General features: G+C 33.3%; 5 protein-coding genes across 5 annotated transcripts; 2 read left to right on the top strand and 3 right to left on the bottom strand.

The window, feature by feature from the left end:
- Positions 1-1138: 1138 nt before the first annotated feature.
- On the top strand, positions 1139-2106 carry LOC139885245 (uncharacterized). Its single transcript, XM_071869178.1, has 2 exons — positions 1139-1156; positions 1798-2106. The coding sequence occupies exons 1-2, from the start codon at positions 1139-1141 to the stop codon at positions 2104-2106; spliced, it is 327 nt and encodes a 108-aa protein (XP_071725279.1).
- A 1382-nt stretch (positions 2107-3488) lies between these two features.
- On the bottom strand, positions 3489-3875 carry LOC139885244 (berberine bridge enzyme-like 14). The gene has a single exon (XM_071869177.1). It carries the CDS (start codon positions 3873-3875, stop codon positions 3489-3491), a length of 387 nt encoding a protein of 128 aa, XP_071725278.1.
- A 187-nt stretch (positions 3876-4062) lies between these two features.
- LOC139885243 (berberine bridge enzyme-like 3) lies at positions 4063-5070 on the bottom strand. Its single transcript, XM_071869176.1, is given in 5 exon segments — positions 4063-4106; positions 4109-4310; positions 4312-4531; positions 4533-4713; positions 4716-5070. Coding segments are annotated over 5 exon segments (1002 nt in total).
- Positions 5071-6100: 1030 nt separating this feature from the next.
- On the bottom strand, positions 6101-9784 carry LOC139885251 (developmentally-regulated G-protein 3-like). Its single transcript, XM_071869182.1, has 10 exons — positions 9743-9784; positions 9491-9545; positions 9086-9258; positions 8540-8611; positions 8382-8441; positions 8137-8246; positions 7118-7417; positions 6645-6836; positions 6256-6307; positions 6101-6151 (listed from the first exon to the last, which is right to left on the bottom strand). The coding sequence occupies exons 1-10, from the start codon at positions 9782-9784 to the stop codon at positions 6101-6103; spliced, it is 1107 nt and encodes a 368-aa protein (XP_071725283.1).
- Positions 9785-15692: 5908 nt separating this feature from the next.
- On the top strand, positions 15693-16714 carry LOC139885242 (uncharacterized). The gene is made up of 3 exons (XM_071869175.1): positions 15693-15870; positions 16044-16340; positions 16569-16714. The coding sequence occupies exons 1-3, from the start codon at positions 15693-15695 to the stop codon at positions 16712-16714; spliced, it is 621 nt and encodes a 206-aa protein (XP_071725276.1).
- The last annotated feature ends 7539 nt before the right edge of the window (positions 16715-24253 follow it).

Raw genomic sequence — 24253 nt, 5'->3', positions numbered from 1 at the left:
TTAGTCATTTTTTCATATCGGCACATACTTAACCGAGAAAACTCTAAATACGCGACATTGTGATAATAAATGAACTATGTCAAAAGACATTTTACAAGATATATAATGATAAATTTAGACATCATTTTACGACATGTTTATATAAGACTACTTATATGATATATCCTAGCTAGGTGTTATTTATGTAATATCAAAAGTATAACCTGTTCGGCCCTTACTCTAAGCCACTTTAAAGGATATGATAATTAACACAATAAAGACTATATGGGTATGAAGGAAATGAAGAATAGTCATTAGTAATGGAAATCTTTTATTCCTTATTGCAATTCGTAAATACTAAATGTTTAAAGGGCAACAATAACTTATTTTGTGATGGATCAACAAGCGATATATATAATAGTAAGTTTTTCGGCTCACAAGTCAAAGAAGTCAATTGAATAAATTAAATCCGGCTTGATTAATTTCGATTTACTGTCTTCGTCGAACCGGACCATGCAACATAAAATCCGATCGAACCGGTCGATAGAAAATCATACCGTTACATAATAGAATAGAAGGACCAAAAGCACAAACAAAAAGTAAGAGTAAGCAGTGGGTGCCTTGTGACATGAGGTATCATGGCATCTTCATTTATAATACAATCTGTCTCAAATACACTATTTACGCTTACTAACTGCATTTAAAAATATAATATATTTTGAGATAAAAATAATAATGCTAAACATCTTGTATTTTAAAATAAAAATATCATATAAACAGTGGGTGATTGATGTAGGTCGATTTTCCGGAAAATGGTACTGGTATGTCTTGTCATTGTGTTGTAGGTTTCATGCACCAAATTTTATTTATTTTATCAACGGATTCATATACTAATATAGTACAGTTTCCAATATTTTTAATAAGGGTATGTAATTATTTTTTATATATTTCAAAAAAGAAAAAATATTTAATTTGTTTAATAAGAAGCCTACACGACACTGCACAAACCCTTTATAAGAAACCAACAATCCATACTTAGCAGACATCAATTCAAAATTCTCTTTCTTCTCTCCGTCTAAATATCATCTCATCAGAGGCTAAGCTCATTCTTAATTATAGCATAAATAAATAGCTAGCTGAGCCTTGCATTATCACTTGAATGGAGGATCATAAGGAGGTAATTTCTGTTTATTCTTCTTCTTTCCAACTCTGTTTTCTTGTCATAGAGATAACCTTATATTAGAGAAAGTCAAAAAAAAAGATACTGCTTTCTTGAATAATATAATTTGGATATGGAATTTAATTGGGTCGCAGATGAACTTCTCGTTCTCGTTCTTTGGTTGCCATCTTCAGTGTCATGTAGTAGTAGTAGTAGTAGTAGTAGTTGTTGTTGTGTTTTATATATGTGATTTTCTGTTTATGTTAACTTGAATTGCTTAAAAAGAACTTTAGGTCTACTTAACTAATTGGGTTTTTTATTTCAATTGTTTTCATAATCAACTTAATTCCATTTTTTTTTTAGTTGGATTTTCAACTTTATGCTGCTGTATGTATTGTATTTCAACTATCTATCTGTCAATCTGATGATGTATGTTTTAAAAAAATAAATATTTAAAAATTATTGTCACTATTTAATCAATAATTGTATGCTTTATTATTTTATTAGGTCCTCAGTTTTATTCTTGTGGTTCTGTATAATTAAAATTTAACATTTCCTTCCTACCTGTGTCCAGAGATGTGTTTGTTGAAAAGGGCAACAATCCTGCAAAGGGGTCTTTTGATTTAATCAAATATTTATCCATTGTTCATTTGATCCAGAAAAATGCCCCATGGCTATCCGTCCCACAGTTTGGAGACTGGGACCAGAAAGGTCAATTGCCTGATTATTCACTCGATTTCACGAAAATCAGGGAAATGAGAAAGCAGAATAAGAGAGACGTGTCAAGAGCAAGTCTTGGTAATGAGGAAGAGCTAATCAATCCAACTGCCACAACAACAACGACAACTGCAAAACAAGTTCGCAGTGATGATCATCTCCAAAATGAGCATAATAATTACCATCAGAGCCATCACTCCTCTCCTGTAAGATTCCTTTTGGTTTTCTTTCTTTCTGTAGAATTCTTTTAGATATATAATGGTTAGTTGCAAATATATAGTAATAATGAATGATTGTGTCATGATAGCATATTATGCATTAATGTCAATGATATTCTATTCATAATTACAAATCATGCCAGGGTGGAAAATATTCTCACTGTTATTTTTCTATTTCCTACTGAAAATACAAAAAGTACTAATAGACATGTATTTCAGTACTTGACAATGATCAAAAGATTTATATATAATAGGTAGGAAAACATAACACCAGAGATTGAAAAGATGCCTAAGATCTGGTAAGCTGACAAACAGTGGTATCATGTGATAGTGTCTGATGAAAAAAAAAGTAAGGGGGTAGACGGGTAGTGGATCCGCATGATCTAAAGTTCTTTTCGGAAAAATCTCTTTACGTATCAAGTTGCAGGCAAAAAGAGAGGTAGATAATGTTGCCAGATTGTAAGGCCACATGTAGAGTACAAGTGGTTCACATGTTAGAGCACCTCCAATGCGGCGCTCTTCAAAGCACTATCGACTTGACATAATAAAATTGTCATAAAAAGTGATAGTTGGTCTTTATTGCTCCAATCTTTAAAACTAGCTGGTTCTGGTGGTACCACCTTTGGCTTTCTTTTTTTTAGAAACAAAGTACTCTGTTGATCATATTGAATTTCCCTTCATGAAAGGAATTGGTATCCATTTTTTATGGCCAGGGTGTTAACCCTTAAGTAATGAAATCTATACCAACAATAACTTGCGTTTGTTACGGCCATAGAACTGCTGTGACCTTGGAGTTTGAAATGTCCAATAATTTAAAACCTCTTTATCATGTTTTTTCCAGTCAGGTGTTGTTATATATAATGTACTACTAGGTTTCTCTTATGAGGGTCTCCTTCAGAATTGGGCTGTTCTTATCCATGTTTTTTAATTCTTTTTTTGCAGACAAGGAAGAGCATCTTCAGCTGCTTCAACTGTTGTGTGAAAGCTTAAACAGAGAATGTAAATGTATCGAATGTTGTAATAGGGAGTCGGTATGTGTTCAAAGACTATCCCTCTCGGATTTCTCTTCGTCTAGCCCGATATATATATATATATATATTTTCCTATATCTTTTGAAATGGGAATGATTATGATGTTAACTACTATAAATTTGATGGTGAATCATTATTTTCCTGGTAAAGTATCCAATAAACTGTTCAAATTGTAAATGGAACTTCTCGCAGGCATTTGTTTTATCTAGAATATTTGATGACATACATAATGGAAAAATAATAATTTTGCGAGTCATGACAAGTTAAACAGAGGTGCCCTTGATTTAAGTCAACTAAAGCTATATTGAGTTGAATTGTTCTACTTTGTACAACAACAGCAGCAGCAAAGTCAACTTCATTATTTAAATAGCAATTATTTTCACATTAATAATGAGCATGATGAGTTGGAATTCTTTGTTCATGTCTGAAGAAGTTTAGTGGATCAATCTTGTTCTTGGCCTTCACCAATCTCTTGAAATTTTTCTTAAAGTACTTAGACCCATACACCAAGTCATTTGCATAGCTTTTTTGGTTACTTGGAACATTTTTGCCAATGTTTACCTCCTTATAGTTTACATAAGCCTCTCTAGGATGCCTGGAAACGTATCGATCCATGAAGGAGTAAAACTCTCTACGACGATCTATGTTTGTCTTTGCAACCTCCTCTCCTTCATCATTCCAAATCGAATAATACCCAATTTCGAACAGAATCACCCTTCCAATGAGGGAATGGTGTTTCAGATGCTGAAATCTCAGCCATCTTTCCACCATATGCAGCAAATTGCATTAGGGTTATCTCAAATTTCATCATTTCTTTCCATATGATTTCTATATCTGGTTTCGAGATGATCTTTTGCACGTAATCGGACTTGACTTTGTGAAAGTCCGGATTCCTTTCCGTCCTATCAAGTAGAACACCTAAGGAAGTTCCGAGTGGATACTGAAACCAAAACAGAGTTTATTCAATCGAACTCATTTCAGAACAGTCCTCTCGTTGCAGCCTAATTCTGGAAAACTTTCATTAACCAATTCAAGAAGCTTTTCGGGTTCTCCTAGATACAAGGCACTCAAAGTAACTAGAATTGTTCCATTGACCAGTATTGGAGTTGCTCGAAGTGAAAGGTCCCTATCAATATTCGGTGCAACATGGTGCCATTGATAAAGAATATCGGTTGCACCTTGTTCTAAAGTCCGGTTGATCGATACCAAATATAGTCACATTTTCTGGAACAGAAACCAACTTGATCTTCCAGGAAAGAATCACTCCGAAACTCCCTCCTCTGCCTCCACGTAGGGACCAAAATACGTCTTCTCCCATGGATTCTCGATTATGAATTTTACCATTAGCGTCGATTAATTGCGCGTTGATCACATTATCGACTACAAGTCCGTACTTTCTCATTAACATACCATAACCACCTCCGGTTGTGTCCTAGGATTCCTATGGTAAAACAAAGTCCAGCAGGAAAGGCATGGACTTTACTCTTCTCCGCAATGCTATAATAGAGTTCGCCTAGAGTTGCGCCTGCCTCAATGAATACGGTCTCATTCTCTAAATCGACATCAATAGATCGTAGATTGAACATGTCTAGGACGATGAAAGGACATCCGATACATAAGAACAGCCCTCAACATCATGGCCTCCACTTCGGATTCTAAGTTGCAAGCCGCTCCGCTTTGCACAAATGATGGTTGTCGGGATATGGGACTCGTCCTTGGCTGTGATTATATCTAGTGGTTTTGGGGTTGATTGTGTTAGAAATCTCTTGTTTCTGGTGTAGGCTTGCAAGACTGATGTAAATGAGTTATCAGGGGTATATATGCAATTTGAGATTGGATTGGAGGACTTGGAATGGCTGTTGTGAAGGCATTGGATGAAGTTCCCTTGAGCTGAATCTGAAGCTGAAACTATGATGAGAAGAGTTGAAAATATAAAGAATATTGGTGCAAAGTTCAAAGCTTTCATCTTCCATAATTCCAGTTCTTCAAGTTAATGTCCACTCATTTTCGTAAAAAAGTTAATGGAAACTAGCTGCTTATGATATATACCTACGATAAGATAAATTAAACAAATAATTCAAGGCTTAATTATTGTCGACTGTCATAAAAAAAAAGTATACATGTTTCCACATCACAACAGCAAATTTTTATTTTTATTTTTTTTATTTTTTTTTTTTGCGGGAGGAAAATTCTTATTAATGATATTCTTAGTCGTCGAATTAAACCATGTAAATTGTGGATAATATCTATATAAAATTTTAATTCTTCAAATTAGGTCAAAATTGTTGATATTATCGATAACGTCGTCCATGATTTAACTATCGAGGCGAATTTACTAGAAAGTTGTAAAGCAATTACCGGATATAGACATCTGACATAGCAGGCTGGAACATAGCACATAAAGTGAATGGAAAAGGTAAACGTAAAACATGACACAAGCAAACCCATGAAAAATAGTAAAATAATAATGTATTATCCTCTTCTTCGTCCAAAGCTGGATTCCAATTTCCAATTGAAGATGTCAACTGGAGATGCCATAAGTTCCACTGCCGAATAACCAAGACCCATGTTACATAATAAAGAGAAGATCATCCCATCGAGGGGAGACATCTTCAAACATACATAATCCAATTGCACTTGATGGCGTTCTAATGGAAAATTATAAGCCATTTGCACTTATTCAGTTTTAGGTATTGACGTATTGTTGTCTCTGCTTTATGTGTGGAGAAATAAGCGTAAACCCCAAGGATAGAGCCTTGCTTTGCAAGTTTTTCGGGATCATGTTTGTTTGGGCTTTCGTCGATATTAAATTAGATTGAACAAAAAAAAAAAAAACAATAGGCGTATTAAAATATCAACATGTAATGTTCAAACACAACACTCAACTCGTTCAAAATCATACTGCAAGTAGAAATCTAAGAAAACATTACAGGTTCAACCTATTCTAGTTGAGCTTCATTAAAAAGAAAGCGATGTGAGATTTCAAATTTCTGCAATCACACCTTCTTGATAATCTGGACGACATCTTCATCCTCGAGCTCGTGATCCTGATTAACCATCCAAAAGTTAAAAATATAGCAACTTTTAAGCGAAGAAAGGAATGAGTGGCTGTGGTTGGGTAAACAAAGGATCATTTGCTAAGAACTTTTACCTTGCCAACCCTTTGAGGCTTATGTTTGGCACTCGAACCCCATACAAGAGCACTGTATCATTTGCCCAAAAGTCAGCTTTAGTGATAAATATACAAAGACAATGAAATCGCATATTTATGTACGAATTTCTTCCACACGGTGTGTTGCAATTTTGAAGTGGTTCTTGACATGCATGTCACTAACTCACTATCAGTACAGTTTCTTCTAATGCAAGATTGAAATGGTTACCAGGTAATATAAAGATAAAACATTTATACATTCCTATTGGAGTAACCATATACCAATCAACCAACACCAATGGAGCATGAACATATCTCGAAAAGGGTTTAATTTTGTGACTTTACTAGAGTAGTATAAGTGACAGTAAAATATGGGAAGGGGCGCTTACTACTTAAATTGTTTAAGCATATCCTTGTGAATTCTCTCACAGAAGTCCTCAACCGTCCTCCTCCTAGAGGATAAAATTACAGGGTCTTCATAATCTGGATTCAGTCCCTTTGGCTTTGTGTAAATACGCGTCAAGTTTAGGTATTCCCATACCTTGTCCAAGACGCCATCAAGATTCCATTCAAGATGTGCACTGTGGAAAAATTACAGTACACGGCAGGTAAATGGATCAGACAACAGCATACCTAAAGGCTAAAATGGGTTAAGCAAGCTTAAGTTATACTGCAGAAATGAATACACATTTTTCTTTAAAATCTAAGATTTAAATTGTGTTGAATGAGAACATAATAATTAAATGCATCAAGAAATTAATCATATACCATATCTCCAATATTTACTTGTTAATGGAAACTTAGCCTGAGACATAAATTAATGACAACGATGGAATAGGTTCTCATCAGAATAGACAACTACCTTATTGGGCAGTAATGAGGAAGTTTATCTAGAATCTCTAGCTCTTCGAGGGTAATTTGATCAATCTTGTTCACAACATAGATGCAAGGCATATAAATTCTACTGCCTTCAATGACATCTATAAGATCATCAGCAGTTGCATCATATCTCAGAGTAATATCAGCATTGTGAATTCTGTATTCACTGCATATAGCCTTCACGGTTTCAAGGTCAAGATGTGTATTGGTAACAGTTGAAGTAAAATTAATTCCACCCTTATCTTTCTTCCTGAAGGTCAGATTTGGTGGTTCCTTATTTAACCTGTTGTCAGAAAGAACAGAAATGATTTACCAGAAGCCAATATGAAGTGAGATTATCAAATACAAATAACAGTGAAGTTTTTCAGAATATCCATGCCTCACATGATACGTTCTCTAAAAGCTTCCAAAAAAAAATATGTTTCACAAGAGGAGTTGTTTCAATATCATTTCTACTTTCTAGGGTTGGTAAAAGAATGTCTCTACAACTGATAAGATTTAAACCAAAATGAATGAAGGGTATAATATTGCTTCATATGTTGATTAAGAATCAAAGAGAACAGCCTTAGTCCTATGGTGTTTTGTTACTACATGTAACGCGGCCGTCACATCAGTAACATTCAAAAATATTTTTGGATCAAATCATTCAAAGCACAGCAGAAACGGTAAACCATAAATTAAAAATCCTGAAGTACAAATAAGTTTGCAAAACATATAGCCCATAAAGCTTATTCTTACATGTGAAACACCAATATCCTTTTCGGTCATGCCCACGTATATAAATTCTGTCATTAACATTTTTAAATTGGCACACACACACAACTAATACGTATGAAATGATAACTCATTTTTTTACATTAAAAAAAAAAAAGACTAGACATTTTAATTCACACATAAGCATCTGTGGCTAGCACATCCAAGATTCAATCAAATGACATGTCACAGTTGACAGAGAAAGCTGTCAGAAAAGTTTCTGGGGAGAATTAATTATTGTGTTATTACCTGATGCCAAACCCCTCAAGCTCTTTCTCTATCAGCCGCTTATGTGTTATTGGCTTTATGGCATCAAGGACAATCAAGATACAATTGCATGTCCTAGCTGTACTGATAACCTGGAGATATTTTCAACTCAGCAACTCAGGTCATTCAAATCAAACGAAAGTCATAACTATCAAAGACCAACTCTCTAAAATCTAAATCAAAATGCCAGAGTCATGTGTAGTAACGTGCACAGTAATAAGTCATACCTGCCTTCCTCTACCCTTTCCATCCTTGGCACCCTCAATAATACCGGGAAGATCCAGTAGCTGGAAAATGACAAGCAAAAGTTGATTTAGATATGCATTCTCTTTCATGATAAGATGCATACAGTGTGAAACCAAGAGATACAAGGTAATATGGGTACCTGAATTTTGGCTCCCCTATACACGATAACACCGGGGATACAAGTTAAGGTGGTAAATTCATAAGAGGCAACCTGTAATCAACAGATGATATAAATCATTCACTCCCATGGACCTTCAGAAAATAAAAAGTTTGGCATCCAGTGCAACATGATTAAGCAATACTCTTAGCAGTTAGCACAAACTAAAATTCATGATATATGGTACGTTACATATGCATAGAAAAGTTTCACACACTGAAGCAAAGTTCAACAACAGTAGCTATGCCAATAAAGTAAATCAAGAAATAAAATCCATCAACAGAGTCTGCAAATCCCTGGCTAAAATCTTCAGATCTAATGATTACAAAACACTACATTATCTAGGAGGGCACATTAATCCGAAACCAAATACAACAGTAAATGTCTGACATTAGTGGATCAAGTCTCAATCACAACTGAAGCAAGACTTACTAACATAATAAGTTGCAATTGCAATGCCCAACTCAAGTTCGGGAATATTGAGGAAAAGGAAAATAAATTTGAAGAGGACAGACTGTAGTTTAATACCTCAGAGAAGGTTCCTGTCAATTTATTTAAGAGCGTAGACTTCCCCACCGACGGGAACCCCACTAGACCAACTCTGGCATCGCCACTTTTAGTGACATCAAAACCTTCACCAGCGCCACCACCTCCTTTTGAAGAAGGTGTAAGAAGATCCCTTCGAAGTTTTGCCAGTTTAGGCCTACCATATCAAACAAGACTTCATCTCAATCCCTCGATGAGAAATATTCTATTCACTTTTGTCAGAGACGAGTCACAATTTCAATCATCCACGAATCACTATTTCATTAGAGATAATGTTGAAAAAGAGGAATCACCATTTCATAAGACTTAGTGTTATCCCGTGCTAATTCAAACAAATATTTATCCAGCATGAAATACATTTAACTACGACAACGAATAAAAGACATACCTTGAGCAAACCAAGATGATGTGCCGTTGCCTTGTTCTTTTGAGTCCTTGCCATCTGCAAACAAACATGACGTACTACACTTTAAAAATCAATTCACTTTCTTCTTTAATACTAACAAACAGTATGAGGTCTTCCAATCTCAGTTCAAAACTATTTCGACGATTAAAATGACAAGTCTCGAATTCAGAATTATTCATTCATCAGTAGTAAGATATGAAAAAACTAAAACTGAATTGAAGATTAGTCATTACCTCATCTTCGATGTCTTTAATCTTTTGCATCACGGTCGCCATTGTTGCAGCAGATGATAGTTTAGCTTAGCTTACTAGCTGAGAAGAGAGGAGAAGAAACAGGAGAAAAGGGTTTTTACTTTGCAAAATGTTTGGCGACAGATTTGTTTTCCATTTACGAAAGAAAATAAAAAAGGTTTAGAGGCCAAATTGACTAATTTAAAGTTCAAGGGTGTCCACGCTCGAACTTAAAAAACTGTGTATTCTTTGAGATTGGTTGGCTTGGGTTGGCTTAATACTTCCAATCGGCTTGGTTCGAGTTCGGCTCGATTACTAAACTTTTGTTTTAACAATCTCTATAGCCAACTTCAAAGAAAACAATCTCTATAGTCCAATTTCTTCCAACTTTCAATGGTAATGGGCTTCACCGCAGGTTCTGAACTATTGAGGCATAAAAATTTTGATACGTTTTTTCTTTTTTAGGAAAATAATTTGGTAATGTTACCTTTTCTTTATTTTTATTTTTATATCTTATACAATCTACCTACTCAAGATCCGTTTTCTCAAAAATCGAATACATGATTTTAAATAAGAAAAAACGTTTAACCATTAAGTCACGCCATGTTTAACTTATTATCTTAGATTAAGAACATTTTTGAAACAATTTTTTAATGATTGATTTTGTGAGACATAGATAATGGTTAGATCGTTGATGAATGTAACGGCCCATAACGGTCTCTTCAGAAAGGTGCATGTGATAATTGACCATGAATTGACTTTGATTCTGATCAGATATATTTTATCTTATACTCCTATCATTTATAGTTGCCAATGGCATATAGGATGATTTAAGGGGAAAACTATCATCCGGCAATATATAACCGCAATATATATTTATATATATATTGATCTAAGAATGATATAACTCTCAGAATGATTACAACAAATGTATAAATGTTGTGAGATAATGAGGATACAAAATACAGTTTTTCATCGATGAAAATACAGATTAGGTCACCTCACTTGATGTTAGGCCATTGGCCTATGCTAACAAATTATTTCCTCCATTTTAAAATATTTGTTCATTTTGTTTTTTTTATTCATTCAAAAAATGATGAATGTAGACATAAATGATGAATGTAGACATAAATAATGTTTAAATACAATATTTTTTGAATGAATAAAAAAATAAATTGGACAAATATCGTAAAATGGAGGGAGTATTAATAAAATAAAAAATGCACACAAGTAGTATAAATTAAAGAACTTCAAATTGCCTGTAAAATTCGCGGGTGTGATTCGAATTAATGAAATTGATTGATATATTTTCAAGTAAAGTAAATGCGTGATCCTATTCGTGGTGTGGGAAGAAGTTTCCTTTCCCATACAGAAGTAGGAACTTTTCATAGAAAGATCGAATAAAAGTCGGTCAATGTTGAGATGCCAAGAGGGAAAACCAATGCATTTAGCTTTGTCTACACTTTTCAGTAATTGAAAATCTTTGTATACGTAATTGTGCATATATTTTAGGGGAAACGAATACGATGAATTCTCAGGTGTGAATGGGTCACATATTCAAACTAAACTATATATAGTCAAAAAAAAAAAAAAAACAGGATAACAAATCTGCAGAAAATGATGAATATCTGTCTTGTATTCTCTTCTCTCATATTTGTTATCTTTACAAAGATTGGATTCCTGACATTCAGAGACTGATCCAACATTGAATGTAAGGTGGGATAGAATTAGTCATGAAGCAATGCTTCCTTAATCTTTTCATTATCGAATTAAGTTGATGATATTTTATTTATTTATTTATTATTTATAAATCAGTCAATACATTAAAATCATGGGAATAGTAGAAAATTTAAATCGCACCGTGAAATTTTTTTATCTTATCAAATTGTGTTTCATAAAAAATTAGTCACAAATAATAATTAATTTTACTAATTGACTGAAATTTTAATACATTCTTTACTATTAAAAATAAAATCGTAAAGTTTACACGTGAAAATATAGTCATACTAATATACCAATAAAAATAAATTATTTATATTAATATTTGAAGATTAATGAAAAATGTCTACTTTTATATTTGTAACCACTGTATATATTAGTACAATTTATATTTAAAAATATATATGGATATAATATAATTTAAAAACTAAAGAGAAAGAAAAAGAAAAATAAAAACACCCAACCCTCGGAGGAGAGATTCAAACCCAAGTTTTCCTGTTTAGAGCACATAGAGCTTATCACCATGCCACACTCTCCCTTTTGTGTATATTTAATGAACATAATTTATATATTTGCTCTATAAATTTTTTTTCTCTGATTCTGATCCCCAAACATTTAATGAACATAATTTATATATTTGCTCTATAAATTTTTTTTCTCTGATTCTGATCTCCAAACAACACGTGGGCGTGCCCCTACCGACACCACGAGTTTCATTTTTAATTTCAACAAGCATGTCTAATTGTATGAGGGAACTTCGGTCGGGCCTTAACATTTTAATTCTAGCTCTCTTTATATATACTTCTGCCATAAAATATTTCATTATATGATAACATTGTAACGATACAAGCGAAGTAAGGATACATAGCATTAGCCAGTGAAATACAATAGGAATCGATTTTCGCAGCGCATTAAAAATAACACAAGAAAAAATTTGGATTAATTTCATCATTTCCTAATATATATATATATATATATGTATTTTTTTTTTTTTTGAGGATTCATTTCCTAATATATAGTACTAGTATTGTATGTAATATGTATTTATTTGCGTAGATATTCAAAAAAAATATATATATACTTAAAGTCGAATTGTAAAAATGTACGTGGTCCAAATTTATAGAAGTTTCGAAGCAAGTCATGAATTGTAGGTACGTACTGTACTGGTATTGTACCTAGTAATAGTAAGTATTTTTGGTAATAATTTATATATTGATAACAAAATACTATCAATATAAGGGCTAATAATATTTTTCTACCCGAACGCTGAAAAAACTAACAAAATATCATTTCGCGCTTTTTTGCTAACACTTTCCTGTCCGTCCGTTAGATTCGCTAACAAAATTATACCTTCCGATAAATTTTGTTTATGTGGTAGCCAACTTCCGTCAATATTGTACAGTCATCGTCAAACAAACAACACATCACATGCCGATTCAACAAAAATGACACCTCATCATCAATTAAAAATTAATTATTTCACTATTCGGATAAAAAAATGTTATTATCCCATCAATATAATTGTCATAAAAAATAATAACAATATATATAAGACAATATACATAATATTATAAACTATAACATCGGTCCCCTATATTCTCCTTCACTGTCAAATTGGCCGAAATTGGGACTCTGCTCAGAGAACCTATATATTGAGATGCGAGCCATGAGCCATGCATACATTCATTTATTCAATCAATCTGCTTTAGTTTGTTTCTACTTGAGGAACTGGAATCCAGCTATCTATAATCTGGATTCGGCCTGAAAATAATTAGCCGATGGTAGAAGGAGTAATGATATTCTTATAAAATGATGTATATAAATTATGATTCTACGTGTCAATGATTATATTGATTTTTATTTTATCGAAATTTTCATGATCAATAACATTATACGTAGACCATCACGTCATAATTTATATACATAAGAATAGCATTTCCCATGATAAAAATTGACTAGACGATTATTTGAGCCAGCTCGTGATCATTCAATTTGTTAACACCTGATAAACATGGCTCGTTATCAATGATGATATACATGTGTAGAATACTCCTTCCATCACATTTTATCTCTCGATTACAATATTCTATTTTTACACGTACAAACTAAGGAAATGATTGATTGAGATTGTTTAAACTAACACTAAATTTGGAGTATAATCAATGTTTATAGTATTGCAGCTATTGCACTTTATTTTCCCGTGAAAGCTTTATGATAACGATCGATAACCCTTCCTTTTGAGCTAGAGCCAATAAATCATAAGAATGTGTATAGTGAAATAGATTATGCATCTTCAATTGTATAATTATGAGAGCACCATAAAACAGTCACATTGTTCGGAGGACGTCTAAGTCTAGGTGTCAAAATGATAATCAGTGTCCGGGTGATTAAATTGTCACCCGAAGATATATAAAATTTGCTGATTAAGCATCGAGTACTGCTAGATTTTTCAATAAAATTTATTAGAATAATTCCACAGATGCTTGTTTGAATTGTTATAAATATATGCAATTCACATGTCATATTTCCAAAATTTTTTTAGTCTAATGCATTTAATGGTGATTAACGACCTTAATAGTGTTGCATCGACCTTGAAGACCACCAATGAGGAAAAAACGTTTACCTCAATCTTTGGCGCATGTAAATTATTGGTTCGATTGGGAGAAGGAATTGATAATTAATTGGTTGAAACTATAGTATTCCCATAGTACTAATAGTCTGAAGCTACTATAGGCAATGGGCGTAGCGGTAGCCTTTATACGAGAGAAGGCTATATACATACTTGCACCATATGCATGCTTCTCTGCAAAACGACGCCACTTTATTATTTGTATTATCAGCCGTGCGCTCAAAGTCATTTGCTTTCTGAAAAGGCAAGCAGCATTGCATCAGCTCTTCAAAATATCTCTCTTGTCAGTATATTGTAGTTGTAGTATTTGTCCACATTGATTCCGATCGAAAAGAAAGTTATAGAAGCATTTGAAGATTATAGATATGGTAGTAGAAATAGGGAGGGAGATCAATCTTAAACTTTGCATGGTTTATAATTTGGTGCTTCCAAACACTTATTTTTAAAAATGAGATTCACATTTGATTATATTTAAAAATGGTAGAAATTTTAGTCAAATAAATTTCTTTCTTATACGAAGAAGGGATTGTCGAGAATGTAAGGATTGCAAGGCGATACCGGGTGAAGCACTTACGACACAACATAGGTTGTTGGTGCTAGACATGAGGATTAGACAATGGAAACCTAAGAAGAACGCCGTCCAGAAACCCAGAATTCGCCGGTGGAGCCTTAAGGAACAAAACAAAAAGACTTCAAGAACTCGATGGCAGCCGCGACCATTTAGAGTCTAGATGATGATGCAAATGCCATGTGGGAGGCTATGGAAAGTTGCATCAAAAGAGTAGCTTCTTCGACACTAGGAGTCTCAAAGGGGAAAGGAGTGGCACATAGAGGAGCTTGGTGGTGGGATGATGCGGTGAAGGAGAAAATTAAAGAAAAGAGATTTTTGCTTTGAAGGTTGCCTAAATCTCAAGATGCCTTTGCATTTGAGAAGTATAAATTGGCAAGTAAAGAGGTAAAAAATACCGTCAAAGAAGCGAAAAACAAGTTCTTTGATGGCTTGTATGATAAGTTAGATACTAGAGAAGGAGAAAATAAAATATACAAGATAGCTCGGCGAAGAGAGAGGAGTAGTAAAGACATCAACTGAATAAGATGTATAAAGGACGAGGAGAACAAGGTATTGGTGTCTGATGTAGATATCAAGTTGAGATGGAGAAAATATTTTGATATGTTATTCAATGGAGTGCAAGGGGAGCAAATCGTGGAGCCTCCTAGGAATGAGGATAGAAAGATTTGCTATACGAGAAGGATTTGTTTTCTTGAAGTTAAGAAACCTTTAAGAAAGATGAAGAATGGAAAAGCATGTGGCCTAGATGATATCTCCATAGAGGTGTGGAAGTATCTTGAAGATATAGGCATAGCATGGCTAACAAGACTATTTGACAAGATAATGGTCTCGTGGAAGATGTCAAATGTTTGTAAAAAAACACATTAGTCCCTATTTTTAAAAATAACAGTGCCATCCAAGATTGTGCTAACTATCGAGGTATTAAACTCATTAGCCGCACTATGAAACTATGGGAGCGGGTCATTGAATATAGAGTGAGAGCTACTACTACGATATCTGAGAACTAGTTTGGCTTCATGCCTGGATGGTCAACCATGGAGGCAATCTTTCTTGTTAGGGACTTAATGGAGAAGTATAGAAGCAATAAAAAAGACTTGCACATGGTGTTCATCGACCTAGAAAAGGCGTATGATAGAGTCCCTAAAAAATTCTTTGGTGGGCTTTGGTCGAGCAAGGAGTATCTAGTCAATATATCCGCCATATCCAAAATATGTATGAGGGGGTATGAACTAGTGTTAGGACGAATGGAGAAGACACTCCTGATTTTCCAATCACCATTGGTGTACATCAAGACTCGACTCTAAGTCCATATCTTTTCACCTTAGTAATGGATGTCCTGACTCGACATATCCATGACGACATACCGTGGTGTATGTTATTTGCAGATGATGTCATTTTGATAGACGAGAGCAGAGAGGGAGTAAATGAGAAGTTAGAACTGTGGAGGGAAACCTTGGAGTTGAAAGGTTTCAAGTTGAGTCGTAGTAAGACGGAATATATGCACTGTAACTTCAGTGGAGAAGGGAGAAGTCAGACTAGTACGATCCAGCTAGGAGGAGTGGATGTACCGAGGTGTGATAGGTTCCGATATCTAGGGTCTATCCTACAAGAAGATGGAGAGGTTGACAAGGATATCACCCACCGTATACAGGCAGGATGGGCAAAATGGAGAAGTGCAACAGGTATCTTGTGTGATCGACATATGTCGAGTCGGCTAAAAGAAAAGTTCTATAGAACAGCAGTGAGACCAGCTATTCTATATGGGAGCGAATGTTAGTTGATAAAGAAACAACAAGAGCACAAGATTAAAGTGGCAGGGATGCGGATGTTAAGGTGGACGAATGGACTTACTCTAAGGGATAAAGTCCGAAATGAGACTATAAGGAGCGATTTAAACGTTGCACCTATAGACGAGAAGATAAGAGAGTCTAGACTTAGATGGTTTGGACATGTGAGGCATAGACCTAGAGAAGCTCCCGTTCGAAAAGGTGAGGACATAGATATAAGAACAGAGAGGGAGAGGAAGACCTACACTCACGTGGGAGAGGATAGTTAGAAAGGATTTAGAAATTTTAGGTATTTCAGAAATTTAGTAGTCGAGAGAGGAGAGTTGCCCCGTAATATCCACGTAGATGACTTCTTATAGATAGTGTTATAGGGTTAGAAAAGCTAGTTATAGGATATATCATTTTTCAACTAGAGATAGAAAAACTATGTATACGAATAGACAGTATATATTTATATTATATAGCATGATTTATTATATACATTTATATTATAGTATTTTATACATGATATTATTATTTGATTCATGATATGACATGTGATATATACATTATCTTTAAATTTAAGCATGCATATAACCGATTCCACTCGATGGAATTAAAGTCGGTTGTTGTTGATTTTAATATAAGCCTCAGGGTACTTTTTTGATAACCACTTCGCTCTAGTTTTGGAAATATATTTCTATTCATTTTTATATATGCTCAAAGACAAACATTATACAGAAATTTATTATCCTCTTTTTACAAATATTAAGAAAACTTACTCGCTTCTTTACCTAAAAACAATTTTTAGTGGTGGTATAATAAATGTGGCAAATAAGATACCACATACACTTTTTTTTTTTTCTAATTCAATACCACGTATATGTTGAAAGAACTAATATGATATGACAATATGTTATTAATTAGTTGTAGATATTTAAATCTTTGACAATGTATAGGAGAGCATGGGTTTTTTAATTAATGAGTGTATTAAGCCTCTTAATTATACAATATCATCCTAGTATTTTTAAGATTAAAGAAAAAAATACCTTGGAGTTGAACTCCATTTAAAGCTACAAAGACACAATTGAGCCTTTTTACATGGATCTTATCTGTTCAAGACTTTTAGAAGCCATTCGTTTCATGGTTTGTGGATGTTCGAGTATGCTCCAAACAGTAAAAAAATATATTTTTTTTTATCATTTTTAATGTAAAATACGTCTTTTCTGACTATTTTGAACATGCTCGATCATTCCATCAAAATCGGCCTCAAATTCGTTCTCTCAACGATCAAACTCTTATTTGGAATCATGGTTATTAAATCGTGCACCTATACGTAAGTGGGTCCCCACTTACATATCAATAAGGTGGAGCATGCCAAAATTTTACTTTATTTTGCAAGAATGCGACCCTACAATGTGTGCGTTGTAATTGTTGTGCCTGCACCCACCGATTTATTTAAAATGTTAAATTTTAAATTGGTCTCCATTAAAAATAAACCTATAGCTCTTCTTTTATATATTCCCATTTTAGTCTTTAAATTTTTCAATATTATTTTGGTTCATAGGTTCGAACTTTAATTTGATCCTCTAAGTTCTTATCGTACTCCATTCCAAGAAAACGACCATAGGTTCGAACTTTAATTTGATCCTCTAAGTTTTTATCGTACTCCATTCCAAGAACTCGTTTTCGACTAATTTGCTTGAAACTATTGCCTCAACCCGGACGGTAGTCACGCCTTAGAGCATATATTTAGCCATCCACCTTAAAAGGGTTTCGAATAAGATATTCTCCTAAAATAACGTGTGGCACCTGATTAATATTAGTACTTGGTTGATAAATTATTAGAGTCTGTTTGGAAATCATTGTATAATTATTAGGATATAATTATATGTATGTGTTATTACGTATGAATTAATTTTTTTATGATGTTTGATTAATATTATATAATTATGTTGTAATTATAAATTATTATGTTTGGTTTTACAGTTGGAATTTATAATATTAGATTATAAAAAATAAATAATATAATAAAAAAATTAAACTGTATAATTACACTAATTTTTATGGAGAGGTCAAAATTGAACTATATAATTACACCTTCCGAATTACAAGCAATTACATAATTTCAGATAATTACACGGTTTTTTAATTCCGAGATGGCTTTCCAAACATCCCATAATATTTTTTTTTTCCTTTTATGCTTAGATAAATCATAAACATGTAATCATTACTCATTAGAGATGATGCGGTGATTCAACACATGTTCCTTAATCATCCTTATTCTAGATAGAGGGTTCGATTTCTAATTTCTACGAATGAAAAAAAATTATGGCTAATTAACTATCGTTTTGAAGGTAAGTTATGGCTAATTAACTATCGTTTTTGAAGGTTGACAATTAAAACGAGAGATTACAATCGGAGAATAATAGGGAGAACTAAAAAGATCATAAATGTAGGTATTTCTGCCGCTTAGCTATAGGATATGGGTTTAGTGAGGCCTGTCATGGTTATGAATTGAATTTGGGGTTGGTAAGCGTAATGCATGTAAGTACCCATTGGACAAAAGAGAGGCTTTTTAACCTTTAACGCCTGAAAACGAAGGAACAAAATTGATTTTCCGAATCTAATGGTATACCCTATTATATATACGAATGTGTATAAATTAATTGCGTGCGGTCAGAGAGCAAGCCAGCCAGCATATAATACTATTAATTAGAAATCATAAATACGTTTTTCGATATTTATCATGAGTAACGGCCCTTTCATGAATCACGATCTCTATTCCCTCACCACACACTCTTCATTTCACACCATTTACTACTTTCTTTCTCTCCTTTTTCATTTTCATGCATATTTCTCTCGATCCCTCTCTTTATCCACGTGAAATTAACCCTCCCTCTCCTATCATTACTAATTCATGATCAATATGTTTATCGGATTTTACTCTGGCTCATATATACTACGCTTTAAAATGTTTGAAGTAATCGTGTAAACAGTTATTACGGTATAACCGTAAATAGTACTAGTAATTAAGACAATCTTCAGCGGTAAGGCTAACTTGTAGAGGTCATCAAAATTGAGAATTTATTTTGAAGTATAGTGTGTAAACATGAAATATAAAAACCTAAGGGCCTGTTCAGTCTAAAGAAAATGAAAATTTTCACATTTTTCACAAAATTCCAATTTTTTACTGTTCTTTTTCAATTTTTATATCTTTGAAAATTTTTAAAAAGATTTGTTCGGTACCCAATTTTTCGTTTTCTTTTTCAAAGTCAAACTCCCATTATCCCCTGAAACATCGTCTTCTTTAAAAGACTTCACGAAACCCGAGCTTCTTCCATCTCTCTCCCTTAATCATCTTCTGTAATCTCCACTATAATCATCAATTTCACGCCATGCTCTTCCATTATTTATCATTAAAACCTGATAATAAACCACATCTATTTGATTAATTAAAAATATCTGGCATTTTGGTTAATTCGCGACAAGTTCGGAGACCCAAGCCACATCTACCTGAACTTTCATCGGATCTTCTTCGAGGATCTTCGCAAACACGAGCAACTCCGACATCGGACCCTCGCCGCGTTTTCCTGTCCTTCCGTTGCTTTCTTTGACTAATTACAGCAAAGGGCCGACTCCACCTTCTTCAATTATTAATTGGGTATACTTTGAATTTGAGTTCGTAACACTCTTGTTTGAATGAACGAGCTTCGTCCAGCAAATCCCATCGGCGTAAAGATCGGCGACAGCAGAGATGAAGGTCGGCGTCGAGTAATTTTTTGGTTAAACTATATTTTGACCCCTATCGTTTCCTTTTATTTTCATTTCAGTCCTTTGAAAATTTTGAAAATTAAAAATTTGACTATCTCATTTTTCAAAGAATTTTGTGAAAAACGAAACTCGTCTACCGAACGAGTTTGCAAAAGAAAATGAAAATTTTGTGAAAAATGAGAAAATTTCCGAAAATTTCTGCCTACTGAACAGACCCTAAAAACTTTTTTTCTCTCTCTCCCATTCCTTCAACGACTTCTCTTTCTAATATCAATTTTTATTTTTATTTTTAATTTTATCGTAAAAATATGAGGTCGTGCTAATCATTATTTTTATCAATTTCCATTTATAAAAAATTATTAATGTTGAGACTCTAAAAGTTGTACAAAGCAATGGATTAAGCAAGTCTAAATTTTTTAAACCCTAATGTTTTCCTTTTTCTATATATATGAAGTACTAGGATAAGGCTCGCGACTTCATCGCAAGCTTGTGTATGTAAACATACAATGATAATAATAAAATACGGAAACCATGAGTACATCTTTGATCGGAAGCGGCTCAAGCTTGCTTCAATTGATCCAAGTGGCTCGTCAATTGGTAGATACACATCATCATTAAACTGAAAAAGTCAGATAACATTATCATTGCTCAGTTTGTAACTACAAATAATAATCTTCAACGTTTGACAATCAAAAACTGAGAGCATAACCTTCACTATCTGGTTATCCTTGCTAGATATGTTAACTGACAAGAAATGGATATTTGACATTTTGAGTTTCACTGATTCTATGCTCAAAAAATCGAAAAACTTGAAGGCAATGATATCAGAACATTAACAAAATAATGTTGTGATTATGTCCATAGGAGTAATTTGGAGAGTAAGGAAATACTTGTTAAGTACTGATTTTGCCATTTGAAAAAGGATACTTTGTACAGATGCACTATATACACCCTCTTTAGGAGGGCCAAAGAAAGTATCCGTCAAAACTTTGTTCACTCGTTAAATTTGCCAACAACACTATTCTCAAACAGGTCATCACATTTAATCTATAAAATTGACATATATATAAGTAGGCATTTATGGCAATTAGTGTAAAGAGAAGAAATTGACTAATTCTTACATGACATTCAGTTTCGTCAGGTCGATTATTTGCAAGTCTGCATGCAAGCAACATTAGCAGCGCATGACGGATTTGCGATGCACTCAGCAAGTTCTAGTCTGAAAATTTAAAGGACTACCTTAATAGAGTTGACATCATTTAAATGCAAACTGAACCCAATAGCAGTCTCATAATTTTAAACATAATAACCTTCAAAAATCAATATGAAATCTGAATGCAGATAAATGGGAAGGACTACGTGATGAACTAAAATTTACAGGGCAGTTTATGTTTAATTCCCACTTTCATCAACCTGCAAACAAAAACAAATATAAATTTCCTAAATAATACTTTAAAAAACAAAAACGCAGCACATCACAAGGATATGTATAATGATTCAATAAATGCATAGACTCACTTTCATTGAATTCTTTTTCATATGAAGTTTCTTCATCTTCTTTTCTTTCTCCTCCTGCTCTTTTAATTTTTAATTTGTCATATGTACTTTGAAGGTAAGAGATATCCAACTTGAACTCTGATGTGGTAAGATAATATGCAATCCTGCTAAAATAAAAGTAGTCTTATTAACCATTTATATCAGCTGTCAAAGAGGAAGCAAAATAAAAATTAAGAGCAAAGGAAACCCATTTATAAATTACACCTGTAATGTCTATCTGATAGTCAAGTGAACTAATTGCAGTAAAATACAACAGAAGTACAAAGTACAGATTATGCATCTGACCTTATGCTCCATAACGAACTTGCTTCAGATTATGCAGCCTAAATATTGCTTTTCTTTGCTTTAAAATCTTCAACATGCTAGCTTCATGATTTTTTTCTTGATTAAATAAATCAATTTCATCATCAATGCATCTGAGCTTATGCTCCATAATGAACTTGTTTCAGATTATGCAGCCTAAATATTGCTTCTCTTTGCTTTATAATCTTCAACATGCTGACTTCATGATTTTTTTTCTGATTAAATAAACCAATTTCATCATCAACTGAAGCTACAGAGAATGCATTAGTTGATTATAAGCATAACCATAACATAACTAATACATGAACTACTCCAAACGCTCATCTCTTAATTTGTCCGTAAATGTCACGCAATAATTCCAGGAAATAAATGGCAAATATATATTAAGAATCTTAGGGTTTAGGGATTAGAGAGAAAGAAATTTATATGTGCTGTGTTCAAACCGAGTCAACTCACTAAGTCAGCTCGACCGAGTCAACTCAGTGACTGATCGAGTTAACTCAGCCCAATCCAGCCGATTTCCAGCATGTTCCAAGAGTGAAAAAGCTTTCTCTCGTCGTCTCTAACCTCCTCCAAGCCAAATCGAACCTCGACAAAGCAAACCGAAATTTTGAGGTAAATTTCCAAACAAATTATAAATCGAATTAAAATAAAAACCATATCATTAAGTTTAGATTCATTGTAGAACAATATATTAAAGAATCGAACAAACGCCTCCAAATTTTTGTTCAAATGATTGAAAACCTAAAACTCGAATTAAAGTCGTTAGAGAGAGTCTCAGGAAAATCAAACCTTAAATTAGTAGTCCTCGACTCGTCCGCCGTCAAACCTGACCATAATCATCGGATTCTGGGCCGAATTCGACACGGCGACGAGTTATAGAGAAGAGAGTCGAGAGAGAGAGTTATACGGAGAAGAAAGGAAATTGTGAATGAACCGGTTCGATTAAGTAAGTTTTATAGTTGAGTTGAGCCGGTCTGAATTTTAAATGACTATTTTACCCTCCAGCCCTCGAAATATTTACAGTCCTACCAACAGTTCTGGATGGGCTGAGAGAGCCAGCCCAGTGCTTGCGTTTCTCAATATCAATATTCATGAAGTCCAGTCCGAAATACTGTTCACTCACCCCAATTTGACTCCCAACCCTAAACTGAAACCCTAAAATTGATATTTTTTTTCTTCTGAACCTAATAAAATCATTTTTATTCGATCTGAATCTATAAAAATTTTACCATAACTTAATATTAATATTACATATCTGATTATGTAAATTTTTTGTAATTAAGTAATCATATTTAATAAATCTTAAATTATGGTTTATTTAAATGATAAATAAGTAATTTCAAGTTATATAATTAGATAAATAATAATAACATCAATGGTGAGATTTGATGGAGGTAGAAGATTATAGGGCTATGAAGGCATGAATAGTGGTTTTAATAGTGATTTGAGTGTGATTTTGTAAAAGTTTGATGAATAGTGGAAAAATACTATTTATATGTGAGAACTTTTTTCCTTCCCTATATATGTTCTAACTTAATATGATGTGGTCAAAACTGAGACTAAAAGTCGGATCTCCTCGTGAGACGTTCTAATAACTTATTAAAACATAATGCTCCCTCTATTCATAAATAAATGACGTATCGTGCATGTGTAATTTATTTGTCAACGGAAAGAGGAATAAAGTAGTCTCTCTGTATCGCACAATAAAATATATTTTGATCAATACTAAACATCGTTTCATAAAATTCATTCTTATTCTAACTATTCTTTATAACCTTATCTTTCTATTAATTTTAAGAATTAAAATATAATTATTTATATCCATAAATATTTATAATTTTAAAATAATGAATGAATGACATATATATATATAATTTGTTCTATTATTAGTTATTTGTGTAATATCCACAATTTTCATTGCGCTGAGACATGATGTAGGGAGGGAGTGAAGTTTTAAATCATTTAAACAACCAAGTTAATTATAGGAATCCTTTTCACAATTCGTTGTCCAATCATCAATATTGGTCTTTCACCTAATCATATTCTGAAAAAATAGAAAAGAAAAAAATTTCCGGCCCCTATATATAACAACGTACGCCGCCTCTCTCCATTTGCAAATTCCCTTTCTACAATTGTAAAAAAAAAAAAAAAAAAAAAAAAAAACATTTCATCACAGTTCCATAAAAGAAAAA

Source organism: Rutidosis leptorrhynchoides, unplaced genomic scaffold (genome assembly GCF_046630445.1).
Source record: "Rutidosis leptorrhynchoides isolate AG116_Rl617_1_P2 unplaced genomic scaffold, CSIRO_AGI_Rlap_v1 contig9, whole genome shotgun sequence".
NCBI lineage: Eukaryota > Viridiplantae > Streptophyta > Magnoliopsida > Asterales > Asteraceae > Rutidosis > Rutidosis leptorrhynchoides.
The sequence above is the reverse complement of the archived record's forward strand: the minus strand, read 5'-3'. Positions and strand labels throughout refer to the sequence as shown.

Bases quoted from the DNA above. Each gene is read 5' to 3' on its own strand.
- LOC139885244 (XM_071869177.1), bottom strand. From the start codon at position 3,875: ATGGTGGAAAGATGGCTGAGATTTCAGCATCTGAAACACCATTCCCTC.
- LOC139885251 (XM_071869182.1), bottom strand. From the start codon at position 9,784: ATGGCGACCGTGATGCAAAAGATTAAAGACATCGAAGATGAG. The intron at 9,546-9,742 runs GTAATGACTAAT...GTTTGTTTGCAG, and splicing joins TTAAAGACATCGAAGATGAG to ATGGCAAGGACTCAAAAGAA. The intron at 6,837-7,117 runs GTAGTTGTCTAT...ATTTTTCCACAG, and splicing joins CCTCATTACTGCCCAATAAG to TGCACATCTTGAATGGAATC.
- LOC139885242 (XM_071869175.1), top strand. From the start codon at position 15,693: ATGGAGGCAATCTTTCTTGTTAGGGACTTAATGGAGAAGTATAGAAGC. The intron at 15,871-16,043 runs GTATGAGGGGGT...TGTTATTTGCAG, and splicing joins ATCCGCCATATCCAAAATAT to ATGATGTCATTTTGATAGAC. The intron at 16,341-16,568 runs GTATCTTGTGTG...TTGCACCTATAG, and splicing joins AAAATGGAGAAGTGCAACAG to ACGAGAAGATAAGAGAGTCT.